The sequence below is a fragment of the Hippocampus guttulatus genome, chromosome 6 (genome assembly GCF_054856545.1).
Source record: "Hippocampus guttulatus isolate MCC_2025c chromosome 6, RoL_Hgut_1.0, whole genome shotgun sequence".
Taxonomy (NCBI): domain Eukaryota; kingdom Metazoa; phylum Chordata; class Actinopteri; order Syngnathiformes; family Syngnathidae; genus Hippocampus; species Hippocampus guttulatus.
In genome coordinates this window covers 17,422,382-17,445,187 of record NC_141266.1, presented here as the reverse complement: position 1 = coordinate 17,445,187, position 22,806 = coordinate 17,422,382, and the positions used below count along the sequence as shown (strand labels likewise).

At 44.3% G+C, this 22,806-nt stretch overlaps 1 protein-coding gene across 1 annotated transcript; it reads right to left on the bottom strand.

Moving 5' to 3' along the window:
- Positions 1-649: 649 nt before the first annotated feature.
- Positions 650-13,390, bottom strand: efna1b (ephrin-A1b). Its single transcript, XM_086113814.1, has 4 exons — positions 13,059-13,390; positions 2,889-3,184; positions 1,926-2,111; positions 650-1,827 (listed from the first exon to the last, which is right to left on the bottom strand). The coding sequence occupies exons 1-4, from the start codon at positions 13,154-13,156 to the stop codon at positions 1,706-1,708; spliced, it is 702 nt and encodes a 233-aa protein (XP_085969940.1). The 5' UTR covers positions 13,157-13,390; the 3' UTR covers positions 650-1,705.
- Positions 13,391-22,806: the final 9,416 nt, after the last annotated feature.

The window sequence follows — 22,806 nt, the reverse complement described above, 5'->3', positions numbered from 1 at the left end:
TCGATTTTTGACATTTTACTTGACATTTCACTATTGCTTTCCCTTTGCTCTCTTTGTTTTATTATCTTATTTGACTTATCGCGTGGACTCGGGTTTGTTAGATTGCACAATATCAGAGTGTCTGAGCTCATCTCTGGCGAGTATGCATAAAGCAGGCATGACGTCATGGTGGAAAAGCAAACAAGTGGTCCTTATGTTCTGTTCTGGGATTTACAGTATATCTTGCTCGGTTTTACAGAGGATAGCAACTTTTGACGGTTTCCAGCCATTTCTGAGGTTTTTGACGGCTTGTTTGCCGTGTCGCTCTCATTCCAACGTGTGGGCACGTCCTCTTTTGCCTGCAGAGAGGATGTATGGAGCAGTAAAAGAAAGAGGCAAAAAAGGCCAAGGGGAAAAAAAAGGTGCAAGTGCAGAGGTGAGGGTGATACCTTCGCACCCGCTTGCTAGTGTGCACCCCCCAACCATCCGTGTTTGGTTTGCAGTCTGTGAAAGGGAAGCCAGAGCAAACTGCGGGACACGGGATGAAAGTCGTGGAAAGCCGAGGCCGTGAGAGGTTGGGAAAGACCTGTGGGCGGGCTTGGAACGAATTGGTGGGGGGATAGCTTAGCTATTTGCCAAAATGGAGTGAGGAAAAAAAAAGACGACAAGATTTATATTACAACACTTTTGTTTATTCCATCAAATTTTCACATCTTTAAACAATATCTTATATTTTTTCTATGTACACATGTACATATAAACACATAGAAAACAACTGTACAGTGTTATGTTTTCAAGAAGTCCCTTCAGTTTGAGGTTCGACAAGTTGAGTGGGGGGGGGGGGGGGCTTCTGCAAGCGTGTACCATGACAAGACTGATTAAACATCATTGCACTTAATGTTGAATGATTTAACCATTTGGGGTTCTCAAGGACTCGTGATCATTTACCAAGGACAGAAATGTAAAATGTTTCCATATTTTTAGCCGATTTTGGATGTGCGGTGAAAGAATTACTGCCCAATTACAAGTTTTAGTCCATTTTTTTCCCCAATATTAAATGTGCATCATGTTCCAAGGATTTGCAATATTAGCCTATTACTTTCATGAACACTTAAGGCTTACTGCACCACTGTATAATTAATGTTGGCCATTATGGTGGTAGTTGAAGCCCTCAATATTCACTTGGGGGGGGGGGCATGGTGTAAAAAGAATGGAGAAAAATCAACGAAAGGAACAATTTAAAAGATGTTCATTACAAACATGATTGAACAATGGTCAAAGTATAAAAACAAATGTATTGATGTCGTGAACAGTGGGATGCTGTCTTGAGGCTTGCGGAGATGAGTGCTACATAACAACGGCCCAAAAAAAAAAAAGGATCCCAAATAAGCGCCACAGTCTTAGTGGCTGACTCAGGAACTGGAGGTGTACCTACCGAGTGGTATGAAAAACCCATTAGACTAATTGCTCAGAACGGAAAATGCTGCTTCATCCTCATCATAATACAAAAAAACCAAAACAAAACAAAACACACACACAAACAATACAGAGGTCCTTTGGAGTGATCCACACTCCACATTCACATTGCGATACGCATTCACTCACAGCTTTGTCTTTGTATAAAAGCTCTGTATTCATTATAAAAAATAATAATAATAATTAAAAAAAAAAAGAGAAGTGTCTGTGACCCCAGTGACCCGCACTGGGCTGCTTTGCAGTTCTCTTTTCAGTGGAGTATCGTCACAAACAAAACCGGGAGGAGCGTCAAGAGGAAGGAGAAGGAGACGGGCCTCGTTCCCGAATTTCCAACGCTCCTCTGGACGTTGGGTTCCATGGCGGTCGGGTCATCTAAAAACACACACAAAAAAAAAAGACAAGAAGTGAGCGTGTGACTTGGTGGCTCGGGGGTGTGAAAAAAGCACCCCGGCTGCCGGTTGATTCCTCACCTGCTGGGAGACGATTGGAGAAGTTGTGAACGCCGCCGGCAGAGACAAACTTGGCTTTTGACGCGTCCGTGCTCTTCTCCGCGTCGGCCTTGGACTTGCCGGCGAAAGTCTTTGCCGAGCCTTTCTGTCCGGCCACGTCCACTTTGAGCCTCAGACAGTCCTGGCCGTGATGATGCATCGGCTTGGCTGTTGGGAGCACACACAGAGGGAACTTATTATTAGTTCATATTTTAAAATACAGTCTTGAAAATTAACTTCATTTCATAGTGCATGTTTTTCCATTTTTTTGTTTGTTACTTGAACAGTTAAAAACAGTTGCTAACTTGTTTTTGCACCTCTATGTCAGTAACAATGTTAGAATTTGGCATGTTTACAAAGCAGAGATGCTTACCAGGTATGGTGAAATACAGTCTCCATTATGTGTCTATGAGGCTCAAATCGTGAGTCGTTTGACTTTATTTTTTGTTGTAACCGACAGTGGTTGTCTTATTTTGAAACTCGTGTGGCATGTTCGGAACGATAAAATGTTTCACTTTGACAAATTCTACTTCGCAGCGAAGCTTTCTGTCAAACAGTCATCCACTGTGATGGAAACGGTCTTGAAGTTTTCCTTTTTACGCCTCCTTGATGTGTCTTCCGGGGCTCAAGTGGTGAGCGGTTTTAATTGATCGTAGTCGTAAATATAGAGTGGTCGACTTCTTTTTACACTTGTACGATCGTTAGGAATGTGAAAACTCCAAAAACAAAATTCGAAACAGTGACCCTCTTTGATTAAAATTGTTTTGTTGGACTTGAAACTCTGCACGGTTCCTAATTGTTTGGCTACAATTTGACTTTTGCTTTCCATGACTTCTCTTGGGGGGGCGGCGTAAACGCGTTTATCCTAACCTTCCTGAACCATCGCCCGCGTTCAACCTCATAGTTTGCGCCGTACTCTAATGAATATTTCCACGAAATACTTACAGATGTAATAATAGCTCTCTCCCTGCCTGAACTCCTTGCCCAGGGTGAAGGGGGTGAAGCGCTGGAACTTCTCCGAGAACTTCTCGGGGGCGTGGGGGGCAAAGGGTCGCGAGCACTCCCAGCGCAGCTGGTCGAAAGAGTGCGGCTTGCACACGTCGTAGTCGTCCCTTTCCACCATGTAGAGCACATAGCGCTCGGCCGAGTGCGGCGGCACCTCGCCGCGGCTGTAGTGCGGGCAGATGATGTCCAGGTAGTCATTGATGCGGACTTCCACCGTGTGGTCGTCCCATAGGAAGCTGAGGAGGGAGGGGGAGGGGCAAGAAAGGCACATTTAATGATCGAGGGCCTCACAAATGTTTTGATTGCAAGCAACCACATTGACACGAATAATGAGGTTTAATTACGCGTGGCATAATGCAACTCGCACCTGTTTCCCTTCTGGTGCACATGCAGAGTGTTGCTGTAGTTCAATTTGGTTGCATAAAGCGCTAATTAGTGTGACAACTTAAAAGTCAGGTTGGACTTGTTCAGCCTTGGCGCCATCCTGCTTACACACCTTACACTTACTCTCGCTACCGCTCTAACACTTTTTTTCAAAGACACACACACACACACACACACACACGTGGTTTTTTTTTTATAGTCTCAATTTGTTTTTCTCCACTTTGCTTCCTTCAAAGACAGAGACAGAGGGGGCGCGGTCGAGTCAGACTGTCGCCCTCCCGCTCTCTTTTCATCTTTGTCCTTCCTTTTGGTTTTATGGCTCTTTCCAAGTCTCATCGTCTCCGCGAAAGGTTGCCTCACATCAAACTCGCTGAAAACTATGAGATTTGGGGCTTTATTTTTTAAAATGTATTCATTCCGGTATTACTGTTCATTTAGTTTAATTGTGAGGATTTATTACAATTTTTTTTTTTTTTTTTAAATCTTGCACTCAAGAAATACTTCCAACATAAAACAAACTAAAAGCAACACTCAAACTAATAAAAATGAAAACAATGCATATGTGAAAACAAATGTAGCTCAAAAATGTATACCCGCTAAAAATATATATATTAAAAATAACAGAATTTAAACAACAAGGCCAAAATGAAATTTAAAAAAAACTCTAATGAAGAAAAAAAACCCCAAGGCGTCACAAACGACGGGCTACGATTTGTGCTGCTTTTGAGCAAAGTATGCCCAAGTATATGCGAGGAAGGCAATCTATCAATGGCGGGCTTTTAATTTGAATTGAAACCCGCTTGCGAACGAGAGTGCAGCAGTGAGTGAAAACGACAACAGCTCCCGTGTGGCGTTTGTGCGTCTGTCGCCATCAAAGCGCAGGACGTGGTGCCTCTTTAACCCCCACCCCCCCTCCCCTCCTGTTGTTGCGTCTCCCGCTTGGACCCCCCTGGCCAAAGCAGACACAGTGGCTCCAATCACGGGCCTTTAACCCCTCCTTCCTGCCTCTGCATGTGCGAGTGTGTTCGCCACAACCCTCCAGTCAAAACATGTTTTGTTAGCTGAGCACGGTTCTAAACTTTAATAATTGGGGCTAATAGGTTGGACTGCTACCCGCAACCGCTTTTTGCAATTCCTCAAACATGTAAAACCATAGCCGAGTTGTTGCCTTGTTTTATTGATCTTTTCCGTGACACGTTTAGACATTCAGTTAAAGCAATCAATCAACCCTGTCACCGTAGCTACTCAATATCAGCTTCAGGTCCATGTACTAACTATGCCTTATGTCTTCACGAGTAACACCCCCACCCCACACCCGCCCCCACTAATACCTTTCACCACTGTGTGACTAGTTTGCACTAGTACAACAACTACTTGTTACTCGTGAGGCATCACTGCATCATTTGACATCTGCGTGCTCCTTCGAATACAGTGGTACCTCTACTGACCAACGTCGCTTCATACGAAATTTTCAAATTACGAGATGTCTCAACAGGAAAATATTGCCTCTTGTTACGAAAGAGATTTCAAGATACGAAAGGTAAAAAGTATGGCCTGCTACCCGTAGCTCAGAGTTTCCTAAACGCAACATACTTATAGCTGCTCTGCCATTGGCTATTACTAAACATCATCCTGGCATCCCATTGGCTGAAAGGGACTTCTACTGTATGTGTCTATGTGTGGAGATAGAAAGATAGATCGACAGATCTCTGTCTATGCGGCGTCCTCGTCATTCGACCCTCAGGCCATGAGGCGTTCCGACAGCTTTACGGAAATGTGAATCACCCAGAAAAAGTGTTCACGGGTCAGGCGATCGCTCACTATGCTCATGTTAGCCTTGGACATTTTCGATGGATTGTTAAAAGCCGATAAAAGCAAATGTCATTGGATCAGTTCTTTACAAAACGCCAGGCAAAAACAACTTCTGAGAGAGAACATCGAGTAAAGAGGGCAAAAAACGGTGAGGACGCAGTTAAAAGTTAAAAGACCATCATTTTTTTATACTGTTTTTTTTTACATTATGAACAACCCTCATTTATTGTGCAATAATCTAATTGTAACATATATTTGTTACATATTTTGATGCATTTTTATGCTTTAGGAAACATGTCAGAATTTTGGGGGAGCTTGGAACGAATTAGGGCATTTACATGGAAAACGCGTCTCTACTTACAAAATGTTCTAGTTAAGACATTTCTTCCAGAACCAATTAATTTCGTATGGAGAGCAAAGAGCTAGATGCTATGTCACTTGTAGTACAAGTAACATGCATTCTCAACTCGGAACAGTTTTGCCTCACTAGTGAGCAGGGCGTGGAACTGCCTTATCGTGAGAGGGCAAAGAGCATACGACAAAGGACTTGAAGCGAGATATCAAGGATAATGAAGAAATGCTTGCCGCTGTACCCAGAGTGCAAGTTTGTCGATGCGTGTTTTAGCGAAGGCATAACTTGGTCGGTCTGATTGGCTAAACAGGCTTTTGTTTTGTCACTTTAGTGGTTCCATCTAGCGGCTCGGGGCCAAAGAGGAGCAAACGGATAGTGTCGCCAATTCCGTTCACAGCGTTCATCATTAGGAAAAAGCCTCCTTTTATTCAGCGCCTCCAATGGCCGGGATAATTAAAAGCTGTTAAGCGGCGTGGGGGGGGGGGCAATGTGTTGACTAGAAAAGGAAGGGAGGAGAAATGAATCGGGCGTAATTAGAGCCTTCCCCTCCCCATCGAGACTGGAGGCCTGAAGGCTCCGAGCCTCCTCCAACCTCGGCAACTTTACCCCCCCCCCCCCCCCCCCACTCCCATGGAGCCTTCACTACTGTGATCGGAGGGGATGTGTTCAATTTATGAGCTCATCAGGCGTACTTTTTCCTCACAATTAAACCCAACAGTTGTTTTGGAATGTATCCAAGGGGCCGTATGATGCAACAATCGGAAAACGTTTATTTTGATGTATTATGAGCATTTGTGGATTCAGGGGTTTTTTTTTTTTTTTGGTTCCCAAGGGCCACTGGTTTCCCGCCGCTTTACATCTGGCCCATCAAAGCTCTGCCGGCAGCCGCGAGACTCGCTGCCACCGGCTGCCACTTCTCACGGGCGTGAGAGTCGCGTTAACGTGATACCGAAGCCGTGTCGTGTGGTTGCGCGGCCAGGTGTGCGTGCGCGTGTGCGAGCTCACACCGATCTGCTCAGGTTTTTCCCGTGCGCGATTCTCACGGGAAGGCGCTCCGAAGGCCCACGTTAGTCTCATGAAGAGAGAGGAGTGCATTTCAGAAGGCTTAAGAACTTTCATTACTTAAGAACTCCCGTTTTGTCAAAGCGCCTGCGCAGGTAACACATGAAGTGGCGCAAACCGACTCGACTTGATTCTCCGCTGTACAGAATCAACCCTGTTGTATTCTGTCCTTTCTTTGAGATGTACTTATAATGAGTGGCAATTAGAAATGGATTTTCTTCATTTGCGGGCAAGCCCATTACTGTAACTCTGGCTTTCCTGATTACCCCATCAATTAATTGAGTAATCGGATTAAAAAAAACAAATAGATGATACATGACTAAACACAATAACGTGCACGTGAAGTGAAGGTATTATTTTTGTCTACTTTGGCTTTAAGAGGCGGGGCCTGGCCTTGTGACAGCAAATGACAGTGTTGGCTGGCTTTTAGCACGCTAACCAGTTAGCCACTCGGAATGTTCAGTAACTTGGCCTGAGTTGTGTACAAATATGCGTTTGTTTTCTCTCCGTTTTTCAATAAAGTCAACGAAAGTGACCGACGAATGTGTCTATCCTTCATTTGCGGGGACATTAATATACATTCTAACTCGCGGTAGCGTATATCAATTTAGCTAACACTGATTTAGTAACTCGCGTTGCCAAGCATAAAAGTGTTATGGTACATATATAAAATGCTTTTCAATGTTAGTTTTATTTTTTTCGTGAACGCTAATAACCTTGACACGGTGTTTTGTGTGTGTGTGTGTGTGTGTGTGTACGAGCGACTGCGGTAACATCAGCCAATGTAGATAAATGTTCCTTGCTAAGCTTGTGAGGCAAAAAAAAAAAGGATTCAATTAATCGCCGCCGCCCTACTGGTCATGCCGTGGGGACGGAACAGTGCGCAGGTCCTGTTCCTAATTGTCCTGCTTGGTGGAAACAGGATTTAAGGTGGCGCGAGACACATTTCGCTCTCAAAGAATCATCACTTTGGTACGAGAATGTACCGTGCCGAAATGAAGTGTAGCGCCTGCTGCCAACGTGGCTATTGAGGGCAACTCCTGCCGGCGGGCTCATGAACGCATCTGTTTATTAAGGTCGACTGTCTGTTTGTGGCAGAGGTGGGTCGATTCCCACTAATGAGCTTTTTGGAGGGCAATGTTCGCACGCGAGTGCCTACGGCGAACTTGTTTCGCCCATCGTCGCATTTTTCGAATTCAACCCCTCCCTCATTCACTGGCCCTTTCTCCATTTCACCCCGACCCCGCCGGCTACAGTGCTTCCATTTGTCCCCGCAGCGCTTGACTGGCTGGTTTGGGTCAAACAACTGACACTTTTTTTTTTTTTCACTGGGGAACGCGTGGGTCAGGAGGTCAGAGTTCACGGTTGCTACGCTTCGCGTCCGAGTCAGCGGCAGCACGCGTATAAATCTGTTTCGCGCGGGCAAAACCGCAGTCAGCAACATGGAAACGCTCAACAGATGAACCTCCGATGCACCCCGCAAGCGCCATTTGCAACTCAGGTGATCGGAAGTCAGCGTGGGCGCACTGAAATGTTTAAGACAAGGGGGGTTGCGGTTTGGGCGGTTTAGTGCGAAGAACCTGTACTCGGATGTGCTCTTTTAATACCCGACGAATTCACTGCGGCGTGTCACATTTCCGACTCTTAAGCCCCGGCCGGCCAAGGAGCTGTCGATGTTCCGCTGTTGGATCACTTCATTACAGTCATTGATTCGAGTGCCGTGCCACTATTATGCAGTAAAAGGTTGGGCATAATAATAACACCAGTACTTGATGAACGGATCATTACTCATTCTGCTACTCGCACGGGGTTAATTGACTGATCGCGACAAATTGGGAGCGCACCAGCGGAGTCGTCTCTCAGACTACTTTTGCTGTCAAAGGAAAACCAACATGATGTTTGATACTTCTAAAGACAAGTCAATCTCAACGTTTGATTTATTCCATCCATTAGTTCCGGACGACAAACTGTTCATCCATCTACGCCAGTGACATCTAATGACAGGCAGAACAATTAAAATTTAAGATAGCCTAAATTTGAATTTATTCAAAAATGATGGTATAAGCAACGTGTGGATCCATCCTAAATTCAAGCCTACTTTTTGTGTCTTTTTCATTAGGCGGTGGAATTTTTCGAACGCAAAATATGGAACTCCGGCTTTATGGCAAGCAAATGGCATGGGGATGGGAGTTCAGAATAATCAGACAGAGATCGCTTCATCTCATATGGGCGTGTCGATTCCCTACCAAGGAAATCTAGTCAAAGGGTCATCCGAGTCAAGCCTTTTTTTTTTTGCACAATGTTTCCTAAGGGGATGATCAACCCAGCCCAATTCTATCCGCTATTTGCTTTTCTGCGAATAGACATTTTTTTTTTGACATTTGCAGAATAAGAGTGCTTAAAATTGTCACCGCCACCATTTCATAACCCACTGAAGCCCCCAAACTGCTCCACTCCCTTCATCCATCACTGTCCACTCTCTCCTCCCTTCGTCTGCATTGCCTTTATTCTCACAAATGAGCCCAACCCCCACATCTTCACCTCGGGGTTTCCGTCTCTTAATGCTGACTTAATATACCAGAGCTCTTCATCCAGGCTAATTTTTCAACACACAGCTTCACCCTTCTTTCACCCTATGCCAAGACCTCCACTCCTCCCCTCTGCCCCCTAAATCCTTTCACCCATCCCCTTTTTTCCCCCCTCACATCCTCCTATTCTGTCAGGCATGAATAGAAAAAGGCTAAATGGTATCATCTCGGAAGAATGTGGTGGAGGGGTACCCACATGGGGAAACATTTTGTGAGAGGCTTGCATTATAAGTCGACCAAGTTCTGATTTCATTAAGGCGAGAGAAAACCACCCAGTAGAGCTCAAACCGGCCTTAAGGGGGCGATGGTGGGCTACAGGGTGGATTTGCACAACTATGTCTGAAATGCAATGAATGGGCAGTGTACATACACATATAACGCATGCCTGCCCACACATACTACAATGCTGGGCCTCTGGGATACTAGCAGAGTTGAGAGGTGCATTGTCCCCTCCAGTGGAAAAATACCAGGCCCAAAACAGAGGAGGATCTGTGAGAAATGGTTTGGGGAGGGGGGGGGGGGGGTGTAAAAGTGAGTCGAAGGGAGAAGGAGGAAGGAGGAAGTCTGGAGCACAGATAAGGAAGTGAGAGGAATAGGAGAAAGAAAGAGAGGACAATCACAGAGCTGGAGTACATCCACAGACAAGTGAGTGATGGGTGAAAAAGAACTTGGCCTTGTTATTGATTTTTTTAATGCATCCTCAGAAAAAAAGGGGGGGGGGGGATGTATGGCTCCATTACTGTCATTAGTCGTACACTACACTACTGGACTCAAAGGTAACTACAGTGAACCTTATCTATTCATGGTTTGGCATTCACTATGATGTGGCATCTTGGTGCCATAGAACTATGTTGAAGACAGTTGAGGAGCTTCATTTGGACAAAAGGCGTTCTTTGTCACCGTCTTGTCGTCTATTTGTGTCACGGAATTTTGTTGAGGAGCTTTATTTGGACAATAGCAGTGCTTTGCCAGCATCGTGGTTCCAAGGAACTATGTTGAAGTAATATAATGGCATCATGGTGTTTCAAATCTTTGTTGAAGTGAGTTAATAAGGAGTTTCATTTAAAAGGTGGCGCTTTGTCACCGGCAATAATAAATGTTCTTACGGTGGAAGTCAATTAGTCACAGTGCTATTCGCTGCAGGGCTTGGTCCCATTCTCCTACCAATAGCAGGGGGTTCACTGCACAAAGCCAAAACAACACATCTACACTGGCTAAACATTTGGGGTTACTGTCTTTCAAGTGTGCAGATCGATTCGGAGGACGTTCAGCTGTCATATCAAATCAATTGCATTTTAGCTGAAAACCACATCCAGAGTGAAAGGTTACATATTCCAAGTCAACTAGGAGAAGCTGGTCTGTGCTTTTATCTCCAGTAGACCTGACTGTTGTAATCTTTTTCTGACTGAAGCTATTGTTTATTTCTGTAGTTTGCTTTCAGATGTCTTTAGTATTTTTGTTTGTAAATGCTTTCACATGTGTTTTTAAGTATGTAAAGCACATTGTGTATGAAATACGCGATATAAATACAGTTCGCCTGTCTGCCTGTCTAAATTAGATTTTGGAGTCAGCCAATCAGAGCCAAGAACTAAATTGTATTGAAAAATTGCGCCCCTGACACACAGTAATTGAAGCCCTTCCGCATGTGCCATGCTGTTAGAACCACACCCAGAAAGGAGAAAGTACAATGATAGTTTCTGAGTATAAAACCCATATCAGAGATTATGCAAGGATTCATCCTGGTGGCTATTTTTGCCTCATAGATTGTCGATAAAATAATGTAATGAAACGGGCCAAAACGTTATATCACCGGATGACAGGAGAGGATAAAAAATAGCACAGAGCCAAGCCAGTGAGATGATAGTTTTGTGTCTATGGGTCAGATGGTCAGATTACAAACCGTCTGTAATCTATGTTAGTATGCGCTCTCCTTCTGGCGGGATTAAATGGCCTGGGGGAGCAGACGGGCTGGGTATGAAAAGGAGAGGGTTAGGAGTGAGAGAGTTGGACGTTGGCTGGGAGGGGAGGAGTGGGGGTGGGAGTGGGGGGTTGTTTTGACCGTCTTCAACTTAAACTCGTGCCGAGACAGGCCCGGCCGACTGCCTCTGCAATCACGGCGAGACGTCACGCCGAAGTCCTGACACACAAATCACGGGAATGCGCGGGTGGGATGATATTCAGGAGTCTAGAGCAAGTTCAGGGGGGGGGGGGGGGGGGACAAGACAAAAACAAAACAAGAAACAGAGCAGACAGGTACTCACAGAAAAATGTCTCCTAAACACGCAGCTGACTGCGTGGACCAGAGCACAGGAATGCCGCCCGATGCTAATATTAACATTGAAGTCCACCCGCCCCTCTCTCACCACCCTTCAGCGTGTGTATGTGTGACTCACACATTTTCATGTCTACGTGACGAGGCCTGAACTGATTGCCTCTCCCCATTTGACTCTGACGTGTGCACAATCACAGTAGCCCGCCACTAATCTCCAATCATTTCCCATTCAAAGACGGCTGGAGGTACCAAAGGCTTCTATGAAGTAATGCCACTCTTCTACTCGGGCACACACAAGAAGAGGCATGCAACATGAAAAACAAGAAGAGACCTGCGAACAACACGCCTCGCCACCTGTCATGAAGGAACACGCACACACACACACACACACTAAATCATTACCAGCGGACACTTCTCCAACACACACACGCACCCACACACGCCTACATAAATGGGCAGTCTGCTACCATCTGTTTACCGTCCTCATCCCTAAGACAAATCACTCGCTGTACAATCGAGACAGAGAATCAATTAGCATCACTTATCCACAGTCACGGGGCTGTCAAAGGGTGCTGGCGGATTTAGTGAATCTCCCCCCCCAACAGGTGACCGATTGATCACCGGGGGGTGGGGACCAGATTGAGGATTAAAATGAAGAGGATTGTCAGCTTGGAAGTGTGTGATGAGTTCAGTCTCTGTTAAGACGCCTCACAAAAATGGAATGGTGGGTAGGATATTTACTTCGTGTGACATATTATGACCACTCCTGTTATTTTCCATAGTGCGCCGTTGTCAAATTTATGGCCTGAGAGAGCATTTCTGAGAAATGTGAACAAATAAAACCTCCTCGTAACTGTAGTGAAGTCCATTTGACCCACCAGGAAACTTTCCTGCCCCCCCCCCCATTCCCCTCAGGTGGAGTGACTCAGGTGTGTCAAACCTTTTGAATCACTCATGACAGCAAAACAACAACTCATGCCGGCAAACTTTCCACTATAGCCTGCCCCCTAAAAAAAGAAAAAAAAATATCAATTGCAGGTACTAATGTGGTCCGTTTTTTGAGGCTTATTGTCATGGTAAAGGTCAACTGGAGCGCCACTAACGTAATCAAGACATCAGGCTTAAATGGCTGTTGCCTTGCAGTTTTTATTTTTAGTCTCGATGAAACGAACGAGCAATAAGGGGGTGTAAGGTACAGTCCTATTTAAACCAAATAAAAATAATCTTTCTTTTCTGTGTACACAGCCCGAACCGAAAGCTCAATTAATCGCAACTCCTCGTCAAGCCGCGTCGATTCTATTGTGTGGTCGGCTGGCATTACGTTTCTGACCCCCCCCCCCCCCCCCCCCCCCACGGCAAAGGAGTTCAATCAGCATTCTGTGCACGAGATGTGGCACTAAGTGACGATTTTGCATCATCCATTTATTGCCTTTACACTGCGCATTGCTGTTCAATACACAGCCTACTAGTGCACTAGCTGCCCGAACTGTTGCGGTTGGAAAAAGTCAGATGCATAGGATGCTCTCTACATCAAATGAATGCAACTCGAACTAATACGGCGAACTAAATGACGTTGAACGCCTTCAAAGATCATCAACAAGCATCATAGTGGACGACGTACGTTGCCTCCCCGCACTTACTTTGGATTGGAGCTGTTCCAGTAGACGCTGTGCCTCTCCGCGCAGGCGAACCAACCTCCGACGCTCAGCACCAAACACAGCACACGCGCCAAATCCATGGTTTAACCTTCTCACCAAACAAGCAGCGCTTTTAAAAACTCACGCGAGTTTTCTTTTACGTTTTACTCGGAATGTGGTTTCGACGTTCCAAACAGAGTAACGAAACTCTACTATCTGTTCGGCCGGAGCTCCGCTCCCGTCTGTTTTGTTAACTCGTAACTCCGCCCCTTACCTCGAGCTAACCAATCATCGATAGGGAGCTGCCTCCTTTCCCCGCCCACTTTGAGGATCTACGCAGACGCGCCCTCCAGCTGCCACTGCAAAAAGAGAGAAAAAACCCCCACCCAGCACAAAAACACCCATGAGGAGTTGTAGAAATAGAGTCAACAAGGCGTAATTCGTAAGGCGATTTCAAAATAGTTACCTGCATCGGGCAGACAGTCAAAATAGCACGTCGACATAAAAAAAAAAAAGCCAAGAAAATGCATATTCCCACTCAGAAAAGTTGCAAATACAATAATTTGTAAAATCATACGATCACTGTAAGAAATAAAAAGACAAACAGGAACGGAAAGGAAAAGAATACGGTAACAAAATTGTCTTGTATTACTGGGAAGTATCCCAGAAAAAAAAAGACTTACTAAAGACTTACTTAAACTTTTCAGAATCAGACAGTGTGAGTACTTTTGCCACGTCTGCAGCATGGTAAAAAGAATCAACAAGATACAGATACAATGTGTTGAATAGGATGGAAATGTAAACACAGATGGCAAACGTAGTTTTTGTTTCCCTTCAAAATTTATGAATGCATTTGTAAGAAAAAGTGTATGCATTATTCAACAGAAAGAAATGGACAAAAAAAAGTCCAAAAAAGTTATAAAAAGCTTGCTTCAAAGTCAAGTGTGTACATGTTGTTTCACTGAAACCAGACTTCTTATTAAGGTGCTGGTTTGACCAGCTGCCTTTAAAAAACAGCTTCACGGCGATAAACACTTTTTGACCTTCAAAATATGCAAAACACGTCTGAGTGGTTGGGATTCAAGTACCTAATGACCAAAAACTGGACACAGTTCAACAAATGATGAATACCGCAAATATTTTACGATTAAATGCCATTTCTGTTTTTATTTATTGAGGCCTCATTTGAGTTGCTGGTGAGCCTGTGCAGTAACTTACCTTTTTTTTTTCACTTCGGTGAGCCTGTGCAGTAACTTACCTTTTTTTTTCACTTCGCTTCTCATAAATATTTAAGTTGTAGAGTTTGTCAGTCACAAAAATGGTGGGGGAAAAAAACACTCTGGAAATAATTTACTTCAATCACAAAATGTGGGTATTTGCACTGGGGTGTGTAGACTTCTTATATCCCCTGACAAGAATTCACATATAAGGAAAATTTAGAGTCTTCCATGAAGCTAGCATGGGGAGAACAGGTCACAGTTCAAATTGAGAATCCTGAACCTCACAACAACAAGGTGCTACCAGTTCATATACTGGGCTGCCTCGTTGAGTCTGTGTTCCTTCAAAAAAAAAAAAAAAGGAAATAATGCACATTAATCAAAGAATTACGCAATTGTCAGTCAAATGTTTCTCCAACACTTCGTCTGAGGTTAATGTTGTACAAGTCATACGCATGTTCCCCCCGCTGCTGGCGCAATCTGTTCATTTCCACACTAACTCACGGGATTTGCTTTCTACACATTTTGTGATATCATATGGCGATGTTGTAACACAAGTGGTCTGTGTCTCCTCTCTCGTGACGTACTGCGCTGCAATGCACTAATCTACGAAAACAGACTGTCAAGCCGACTGCTCGTATGAGAACCCGACTCATGAGAAGTGTGTGTTTAGTTCCAGACCGTAGCCGCCGAGGCGGACTGATTACATTTTGTCAGGTAGTCAAGAATTATTACGCTCTTATCAGTTCCATCTCGTGCTCGGCACTCGGGCCTCGTCCCCAGACGGGAGACTGGAGAAAACACGGTCACAGATGGAGTGGATAAAATCCAGGCCGTGGTGTGTCAGTGGGATTGTGGCCCCAGCAGGAGAAGCCTTCCCTGGGGCAGGGATGGAGCCCAGCCCGGGTCAGCTGGCTGAGAGTTCCATGGCTGCGGGGGGGGAAACAGGAGGGGGCATTGTCTGTGCATGTATCGACATGGACGTGTGTGTGTGTGTGTGTGTGCGCGCGTATGGGGTTGGGGGGCCGGGAGACGCGGGTTGTCTGTCTGTCCTGAGGCTTGGCTGGGCAAGCACACACACGCTCCACTACTCTGACACAGGATCCCTCACACACACTCAGGGGGTGTTAATCATGGCTGAGGGAGTTATTGCGCTCCAGTGACGGGAGGGAAAAAAAGTACGCAAAATGATGTGTGACTAAAAATACTGGCACTTGTAGTCAATTAAGGAACCAGAAGAATGTCAATAGACTCACCAGCCACTAGTAGTCAAGGAAGGAAATACTGTCGAAGAATATCAAGATTTACCAGCCACTCCATTATGGATACCAGCTCAATTTTTGACATGATCTGTGAGGTATTTACTTCATGTTTATTATTAGCCTATGGAAATGGATTGCAGAGGTGAAGTGCACTGCATCATACCGAGAGCTGTTTTTAATAATTTGGTGCCCTCGTTCAGCTATGAGAGGTGCAAAATCCACGAAAGACTTCTGAGGATGATGTAGAGCGGTTCTTTGGCACTGCAAACTACAGCCACGATAATAAATCTATGTCGGAAGCTCGAAAGTTGTGAACACAATCGTTTCCAGGAAGCTTTTCGGCCGCCGGTTTGTTGATATTGAGAAAAAAAAGATTCCAATAAGAAACAATGGAAATAGAAATCATCTGTTCCAGAGTTGACTTCCATCATCATGCAATCTTCATTAAAGGTCAACTGTGAAGTCATTTTAGAAAATCCTAAACGAAATATCTTGATGTCGCAAGTAATTAAACAAAATACATGAAATAAATAATGCATGACAAAATCATTTCTATGGTGATCCTGACACACCCGGTCATGTGACGTCACTTCAAGACAACAATAGCGGGGCTCTCACTATGGAAAGTGTACAAAGCCAGTCAGAAATCGATTTGGGAAGCGACGTTTCAAACTTATCTGAGGGGATCCAGGTGTTTGAAGGGTTGGAGAAAGAGGAGGTTGTTGGCAAAATGTATGTTGGACCATACATGTACGAGCCAGATGCTCAGGATGCGGAAAATGTTGTGCCCGAACGGCCGGACATGGAGGCGAGACCCATCGAGATTGGATTGGGTTACGTGAAAAAAAAAAAAAATGAATCAAAGTATGCTTGAAATAGTTTTAGCCCCAATTACTCAAAAGATGGTTGGCCGAGTTGACTTCAAACCTGACCTTTAATTCGACAGACAATGTTTGAAGTAACATTTTTAGCTGTCGCAAGGATCTAAAATATAGGATGATAAAACTTAAAAAGTAGTCAATTGGCTACTCAGTAACTTGGAGGAGGTTTGAAGGACACATGCGACAATGTGCACAAAGTGTGCCTGGAGGGCGAGTCTCTCCACATTAGCACTCAACACAGCAGATTCAGGAGTAGAAATTCTGTGCTCGCTTACTTAATGATGCTGACTTGTTGCTTGAGCGATACTGTACTGAGTAGCCGGGACGGAGCCACGATTTTCCGATCAGTTCTATTCCTTGTCCTCTGGTCGTCATCCCACTTTTTTTCTCTGCTGCTCGAAAAGCCCTCCAAAACAAAAATCTAAAAACGATTTACGAAAACGACCTTCATATTTTTATGTTGTTTTTCAGTTACAAACAGTTTCAAATATCAGCACAAAACCTTCGGACTTCTGCTCAAAAGCTAAAAATGTCAACATGTGCCTAATTCACTTGGTCCAGACCCCCCTGAATAATCATCATCATCGTCGTATTGGCATGGTTTTTTTTTGGGGGGGGGGGGGGGGGTTAAAGCTCTTGTGTTGCTTCTCTCGTACCCAATGCTCCAAAACCCCAATATAGAATCAAATATAAAAGCTCACCAATCCATCTCAACTACAAACTGGTGTCAACCGACAGCTCAACTGCATATTGATTACTCTGGGAATGCTTGAAATGCAAATACAACTCCAGCAGCTCCAGAACCAGCCAGTGACTCACAGGGTTCAGACTACTGGCAATCGGATCGCCCAGTTCTCACTCTCACTCTCACACACACTTCAGGGAGTGTACGGTACATGTCAAACGGCCCCTCCACTTCCTCTGGCCGGATTGGAACACCTCCTCCTGATCGTTTCGACATTTACAACCCACAAATACACCTCGCCTCTGCCAAGACTGCCAAGCATCAGACGGTGGGGATCTCCCTTCGCACCCACATACACGCAGCCACAGAAGATGAGCAATATTCTGTAGATCCAAAGCCAAAAGGTTGCTGGGTAACTGAAAGGCTACAAAACACACACACACACACACACACACACACACACACATGCGCGCATATAGAGACAGACAAAGTGTTTTAAGATGGCCAAAAAATCCATTTGAGGGACATCCTGACCGCGCTGTGTAAAACTTTCCGGAAACTCGACTTGTTTATTTCCCGCTGATTTGTCTCCAGGCGGTGCAGTGTGTGTGTGTGCGCGCGTGCGTGCCAGGTGTTATTCAACAAACTATGGGAATTCCATAATGACATAACATCTCATGATGTGAACTGAAAGCAAAATGCTTTTGAATGGAGCAGCTTTTCTCTGCGTAGAAAACATGTTTTTCAGCAGAGGGGTTAACACGAGGGCGACGCGGAGCGCACCACGCAGCTGTTTTTAACCCTCTCAATGCACTTTTTGTTGACTCGAGCTTCTTGATTCACCTAGTCAACAATTCTCTTTCTTGCGCGCACCACCTGTCAAACCTGCACCTCCAGGTTGCTCTGAGCGATGAAGTCAATAGCCGCTGACCTGCGTGAATACCGTGTTGTTCATCATGCGTGCACGCTGATGCTTGTCACCCGATTGTGTTGCTGTGTTAGTTCTGTAAAGCCTCCACGCAGCGCACTTCTCGGCAGTATGACGATATCCGTGCTTGTCTTCCTATAAATGGATGAGGCAGTGTTGAGCCAACAGCCACTTTTTCTCACCAAAAAACCCCGTAGTTTTTTTCCCATTTTGTCTATTGTCATTGTAACTTTTTTTTGTTGATAAAACTTGAGACGTTATTATTGTAAAATAACAATGTTTTGACTTATACTCATATTACAATTTTCTTATTAGGTTATGACTTAAAAAGAATGACAAACCTCTAAACGACATTTTTCTCATAGTCTGAATTCATTATCAAAACACATACATTTTATTTCTCCCCCCCAAAAAGTCACCTTTTTTCTTGAATTCTATGAATTATTAAAAAACTGATTTATTCTCATAAAACGTACATTTTTTTGTCATATTTTTTTTCCTCCTGATTGTTTCCTACAATTATTTCTCATATGTTCTTATGGCCATTTATTCTTGGAAGATTACAACTTTTGTTGTCATAATGACTTATTCACGTAAAATGACTTATTTTCTTGTTATGATTATTCTCGTGAAATGACCGTTTATAACATTCCGGGCTTTATTTTCGTGACCAGCGCAACATACAATCTAAATCTACGCAGAGGCGTGTTAGACCGGGCCTAAGTAATTTTGTAGATGGCCGCCAAACCACCGTATTGAAAAAAGGGCGGTTTGAGCCGTTGTGGGCGTGAACACAGCCGGTTTCATTCACCGCCAATTAAAGGAACTCCTCTCATTTTCTTCAAAATCTCACATGGAGACAAAAGGACTCAGCAATTTGTGTGTTGTCATTTCACTAGGTCAGCATGGCAACAGACATTTCAGTGAGTATCCTCAATAAATCCATAATGAGCTGGTGATAACTTGTGGTGATTTAAAAATGTCAGTGGGCCTCATGTATCGCTCCACACCACCAATCGTTGGTGCATCATCCACATCTAACTGCCAAAGGGGAAAACAGGCACAGCAAGCCTTGCACCTGGATGAAAAGAGTTTCCCCACGAAAATGCCCTATGACTTTGTTTTTGTCAAATTAGAACTTTTTTCTTGTTTTTCGTGTTTGGACCTTGTATTTTAAAAACCAACATTTTTTTTTTGTTGCCAGTAAAACTATACTGTAACTTAAAGATCACATGAGAAGCACCAATTATTTTTTTCTACAAGGTCCTGGTGAGTACCATCCTCATATGTGAGAAACTTCAAATGTTATTTTTTGTAAACTATTTTTAAGCTTGATATTTCAGGAGTAACTCCCTTTTTCACACTCACTTCACGAGTATGATTTCTCTTTTCCTCGGTCCGCTTGTGTTCTTATCTTACCTTTTAGCACATATGCTTCTCATTGGCTACGATGGCCTCATGGTTCGGGGGTCATTGCACTCCCCCGTTGCTTTGGTATGCACTTGACAGAAAAAATGTGTTTGATGAAGATGGAGATTTCTTTTAAACACCTAAAACAACAACATAAAATAAAGGAACTCTTTTTAGCCTTGATAAGTTCTTACTTGAGATGTAACCAAATAAGGTCACTTGACCTTTTCCCCCCAGTGATGCGGTTGGAAAAAAAAAAATAGGAAAAACAAAAACACAAAAAGACATGACTCATTCATCTGAGCACCTGACAACAGAAACACAAATCAAGGTGGAGTGAACGGTTGAAAACATTGCGTGGCTGAAGGGGGTGTTGATGCTAAAAATATGCATGGAAACATTGAGTATCACCCTGAAGCTTCATAAAGACGTAAAGATCTTTCGACTAACGCAGGTCGGTGCTTGCGCGGATAAATTAAGAATGGGTGCAAGTGTTTTCTAATTTTAGAGAAACGACCTGTTGATGACGTCTCTGACTCGTTTTCTCATATCATTGCACGTGTTGCCAGTTCGCCCATCGTCGTCGCCTCCCCGAAATCACTCATGAATAACCTTGCGCGTCACTGGAGGGTCGGGGGGCGGGAGGAGGGTGAGGTCATATGGCACATCAACATGATGATGAAACAAATGTGGGATGAAGGAAGCTCAACTCTGTAATATGCTTCTATTGACTCTAGCGGTTCACTGATTGCATTTCAAATGGCGGGTTTGTCCAGCCGATCTTTGCCATTACTGCCAGCTTAGGCTTGTTAACATTAACACTTGGCATTGTTTCATGTTCACATGGACAGCTTGTCACCTCCATGCCCTCTGACTTTATCGCCCCAGCCCCTGCCTGCGTAGGCCCGAGCCCATTTGGCTCATAGCGGCACATGACAAGCTGCTGCCTCTCTGGCACCACAAAGGCATGTCTTCTGCCCCCCCCCCCCCCCCCCGGCTTTGCACGCATTCATCTGCATACAGGTGGCCTCCCATTCACGCGCTGTGAGGCACACTTATGCTGAATAGTGCTCCATGTGTTCACGGTGCCAAATATATAGATTTGGCAAAAGTACTCAGGCGCTGTAGTTAAGTAAAAATACATTGGTAAAACTAGAAGTATTGATTCCACTTTGTACTTTGAAATGTACCTAAAGGGGAAGTCCAGTTGAACAATTTCTTGACAATTACAGTATATGTTCTATGCGTCCCAACGAACGACTGTCACAGCTCAACTGTTTTCTGGGTTTGGTCATGTGGCGTTCAGGAGCTTCTACTCGAACTGAGGTTGGTCATTTACAATTCATTGTTCACACCATGTTCCTTGGGAGTGTTTGCATTTGGTATTTGCGTGTTTGGCTGCTTGTCACAGTTAATGAATATCCGAAAGTGCATCTCGCGAATCAAATTTGGGATTTTGGCTCTCAACACAAAGCAACATGGGAAAACTCGTCAGTTGGGGCACTTGTAGGGTAAGGCACTTCTGTGCGTGAAAAATCGAATTAAATCCAGTCACAAAGTATTTGCACTTCACGAATCCCCACCGCTAGAAATAAAAGATGATTTGCGCTTTGAATTTGAAACTGCTGTCGTGCCTAACAGTGCAACAACCTCAAGTCACATGTAGATAAAGTAGAAAAATGTTGCGTGCTCTCGGGAAGTAAATGAGCTTCTCTACAACCTCCCGATGGGCTAACACTGTCTCACTATTCAGAGCAAAGGAATCATTAACCCGGCTAGTCAACAGACACACTTCGCTCGTTCGCTCCCTTCCCGCCACTCTTGTCCTCCTTTCTGTCTCCTGGGGACTCCCACACATGCTCATGCAAGAGACACACACACACACACACACACACACACGCACACACACACACACACTCGAGCGCACAAAGGAAACCAACACAATCCCAGTGAAATATTTAACCGAGCCGCCCGGCTGTCATTTGTTCTCCTGTATCTCCTTCCTATGCCCTTCTGTCTGTTCTCTCGGCTCATCTGTTGTCTCTGCTGTTGCTCCATCCTTCCCTCTTCATCTGTTCCCTCAGTGGTCAGAACATTCCAAGTGTACCTCACACAGGCTACTTTCACATTCCAATTGTTGCTTTTTTCCCCGCTCTGTTGTTTTATTCAGGCCAGCGCGGAGCAGATTTCTTCGTGTTCTCTTCTTTCTCAGGAACCTCGACCTCCGGCGGTGCATTTGTCAAGAGAAAATCAGTTACCCGACTTCATCCTTCCTTTCCATTGTCCTCTTTATCTTTCTCTGTGTCTCTCTTCTACCCTCCTTTCCACACACGCTCCTGGCCTCGGCCCTATATTCATTACCGCGGTGCTAATGATCCCAGATGGACCGACATAACCTCGATGGGTCGGGGGGGGGGGGGGGCAGGGGAGCCGAGTGCGAGTGGTTGACACGGTTGCGCGTGGGTTGTTCGTGAATGCGGGTATGGCTTCCGTATACAGTATGTGCATATGTTACCAGTGACATGCATTGCTGAAACCGACTGTTTAGCAACTCTCAACCCTCACGTGAATCACAAGGACTGGAGAATCAATGACGTTCTGAATTTGAATGGGAAATGGCGATGTATATGGGTACGTTCATCACAAAGTCAAATGAAATGAAAATGAAAGCGGAAATTGTCGAAATATTTGTCGAAATGACAGTTAATGTCAGTTTATTGCAAATCATCAGCAATCGCAACAGTTATGCCCGGGTATGCCACAAGGCTCTGTACTCAGTCCGATAATATTTAGCAAGCCTTCAATGATTGTAAACATGAACATTCTCATCACTTACATCTGTGTGTGCCACATGGCTCTGTACACAGGCTGAAAATCAAAACATTGAAATAACTCATAGCTCAGAAAAGATCTTAACATATAATTACCGGTATAATGATCTAAAATACTATCTTAAGTCAACAAAAGGAAATGTCTTATGAATTACGATTTTTAAATCTCATACTACTATCTATATAAAGATCCTCTTACACAATCAAACAAAAAGTATTTCTACTTGGCCTGGTGGAATCGCCGTAATATGTCCATTAAAATGTTTTTAAATCACAGGACCTCATTTTACAAATTGTACACCAACATAATGATCTGCAGTCCCAACCCCACAAATATTCATTAAAATAGAGCTTCTATATTTACTCCCATTGATTTTTTTTCTTATTTCAAATTATTATTTTGGACTTCTGCGAAATAGAACAGAGGACAATCACATGATATTCCCGGAATCAAACCGAGCACTTCTGCACGATGAGGCAGAGATGTTAACCAGTCGACAACCGTGCCTCTTGTTTTAACATACTCGGCAAATTCTG

Coding starts and splice junctions, on each gene's coding strand:
- efna1b (XM_086113814.1), bottom strand. CDS start 13,156: ATGGATTTGGCGCGTGTGCTGTGTTTGGTGCTGAGCGTCGGAGGTTGG. Junction 3,185..13,058: donor TGGAACAGCTCCAATCCAAA/GTAAGTGCGGGG, acceptor CTCCCTCCTCAG/CTTCCTATGGGACGACCACA. Junction 2,112..2,888: donor AGAGAGCTATTATTACATCT/GTAAGTATTTCG, acceptor TGCTCCCAACAG/CCAAGCCGATGCATCATCAC.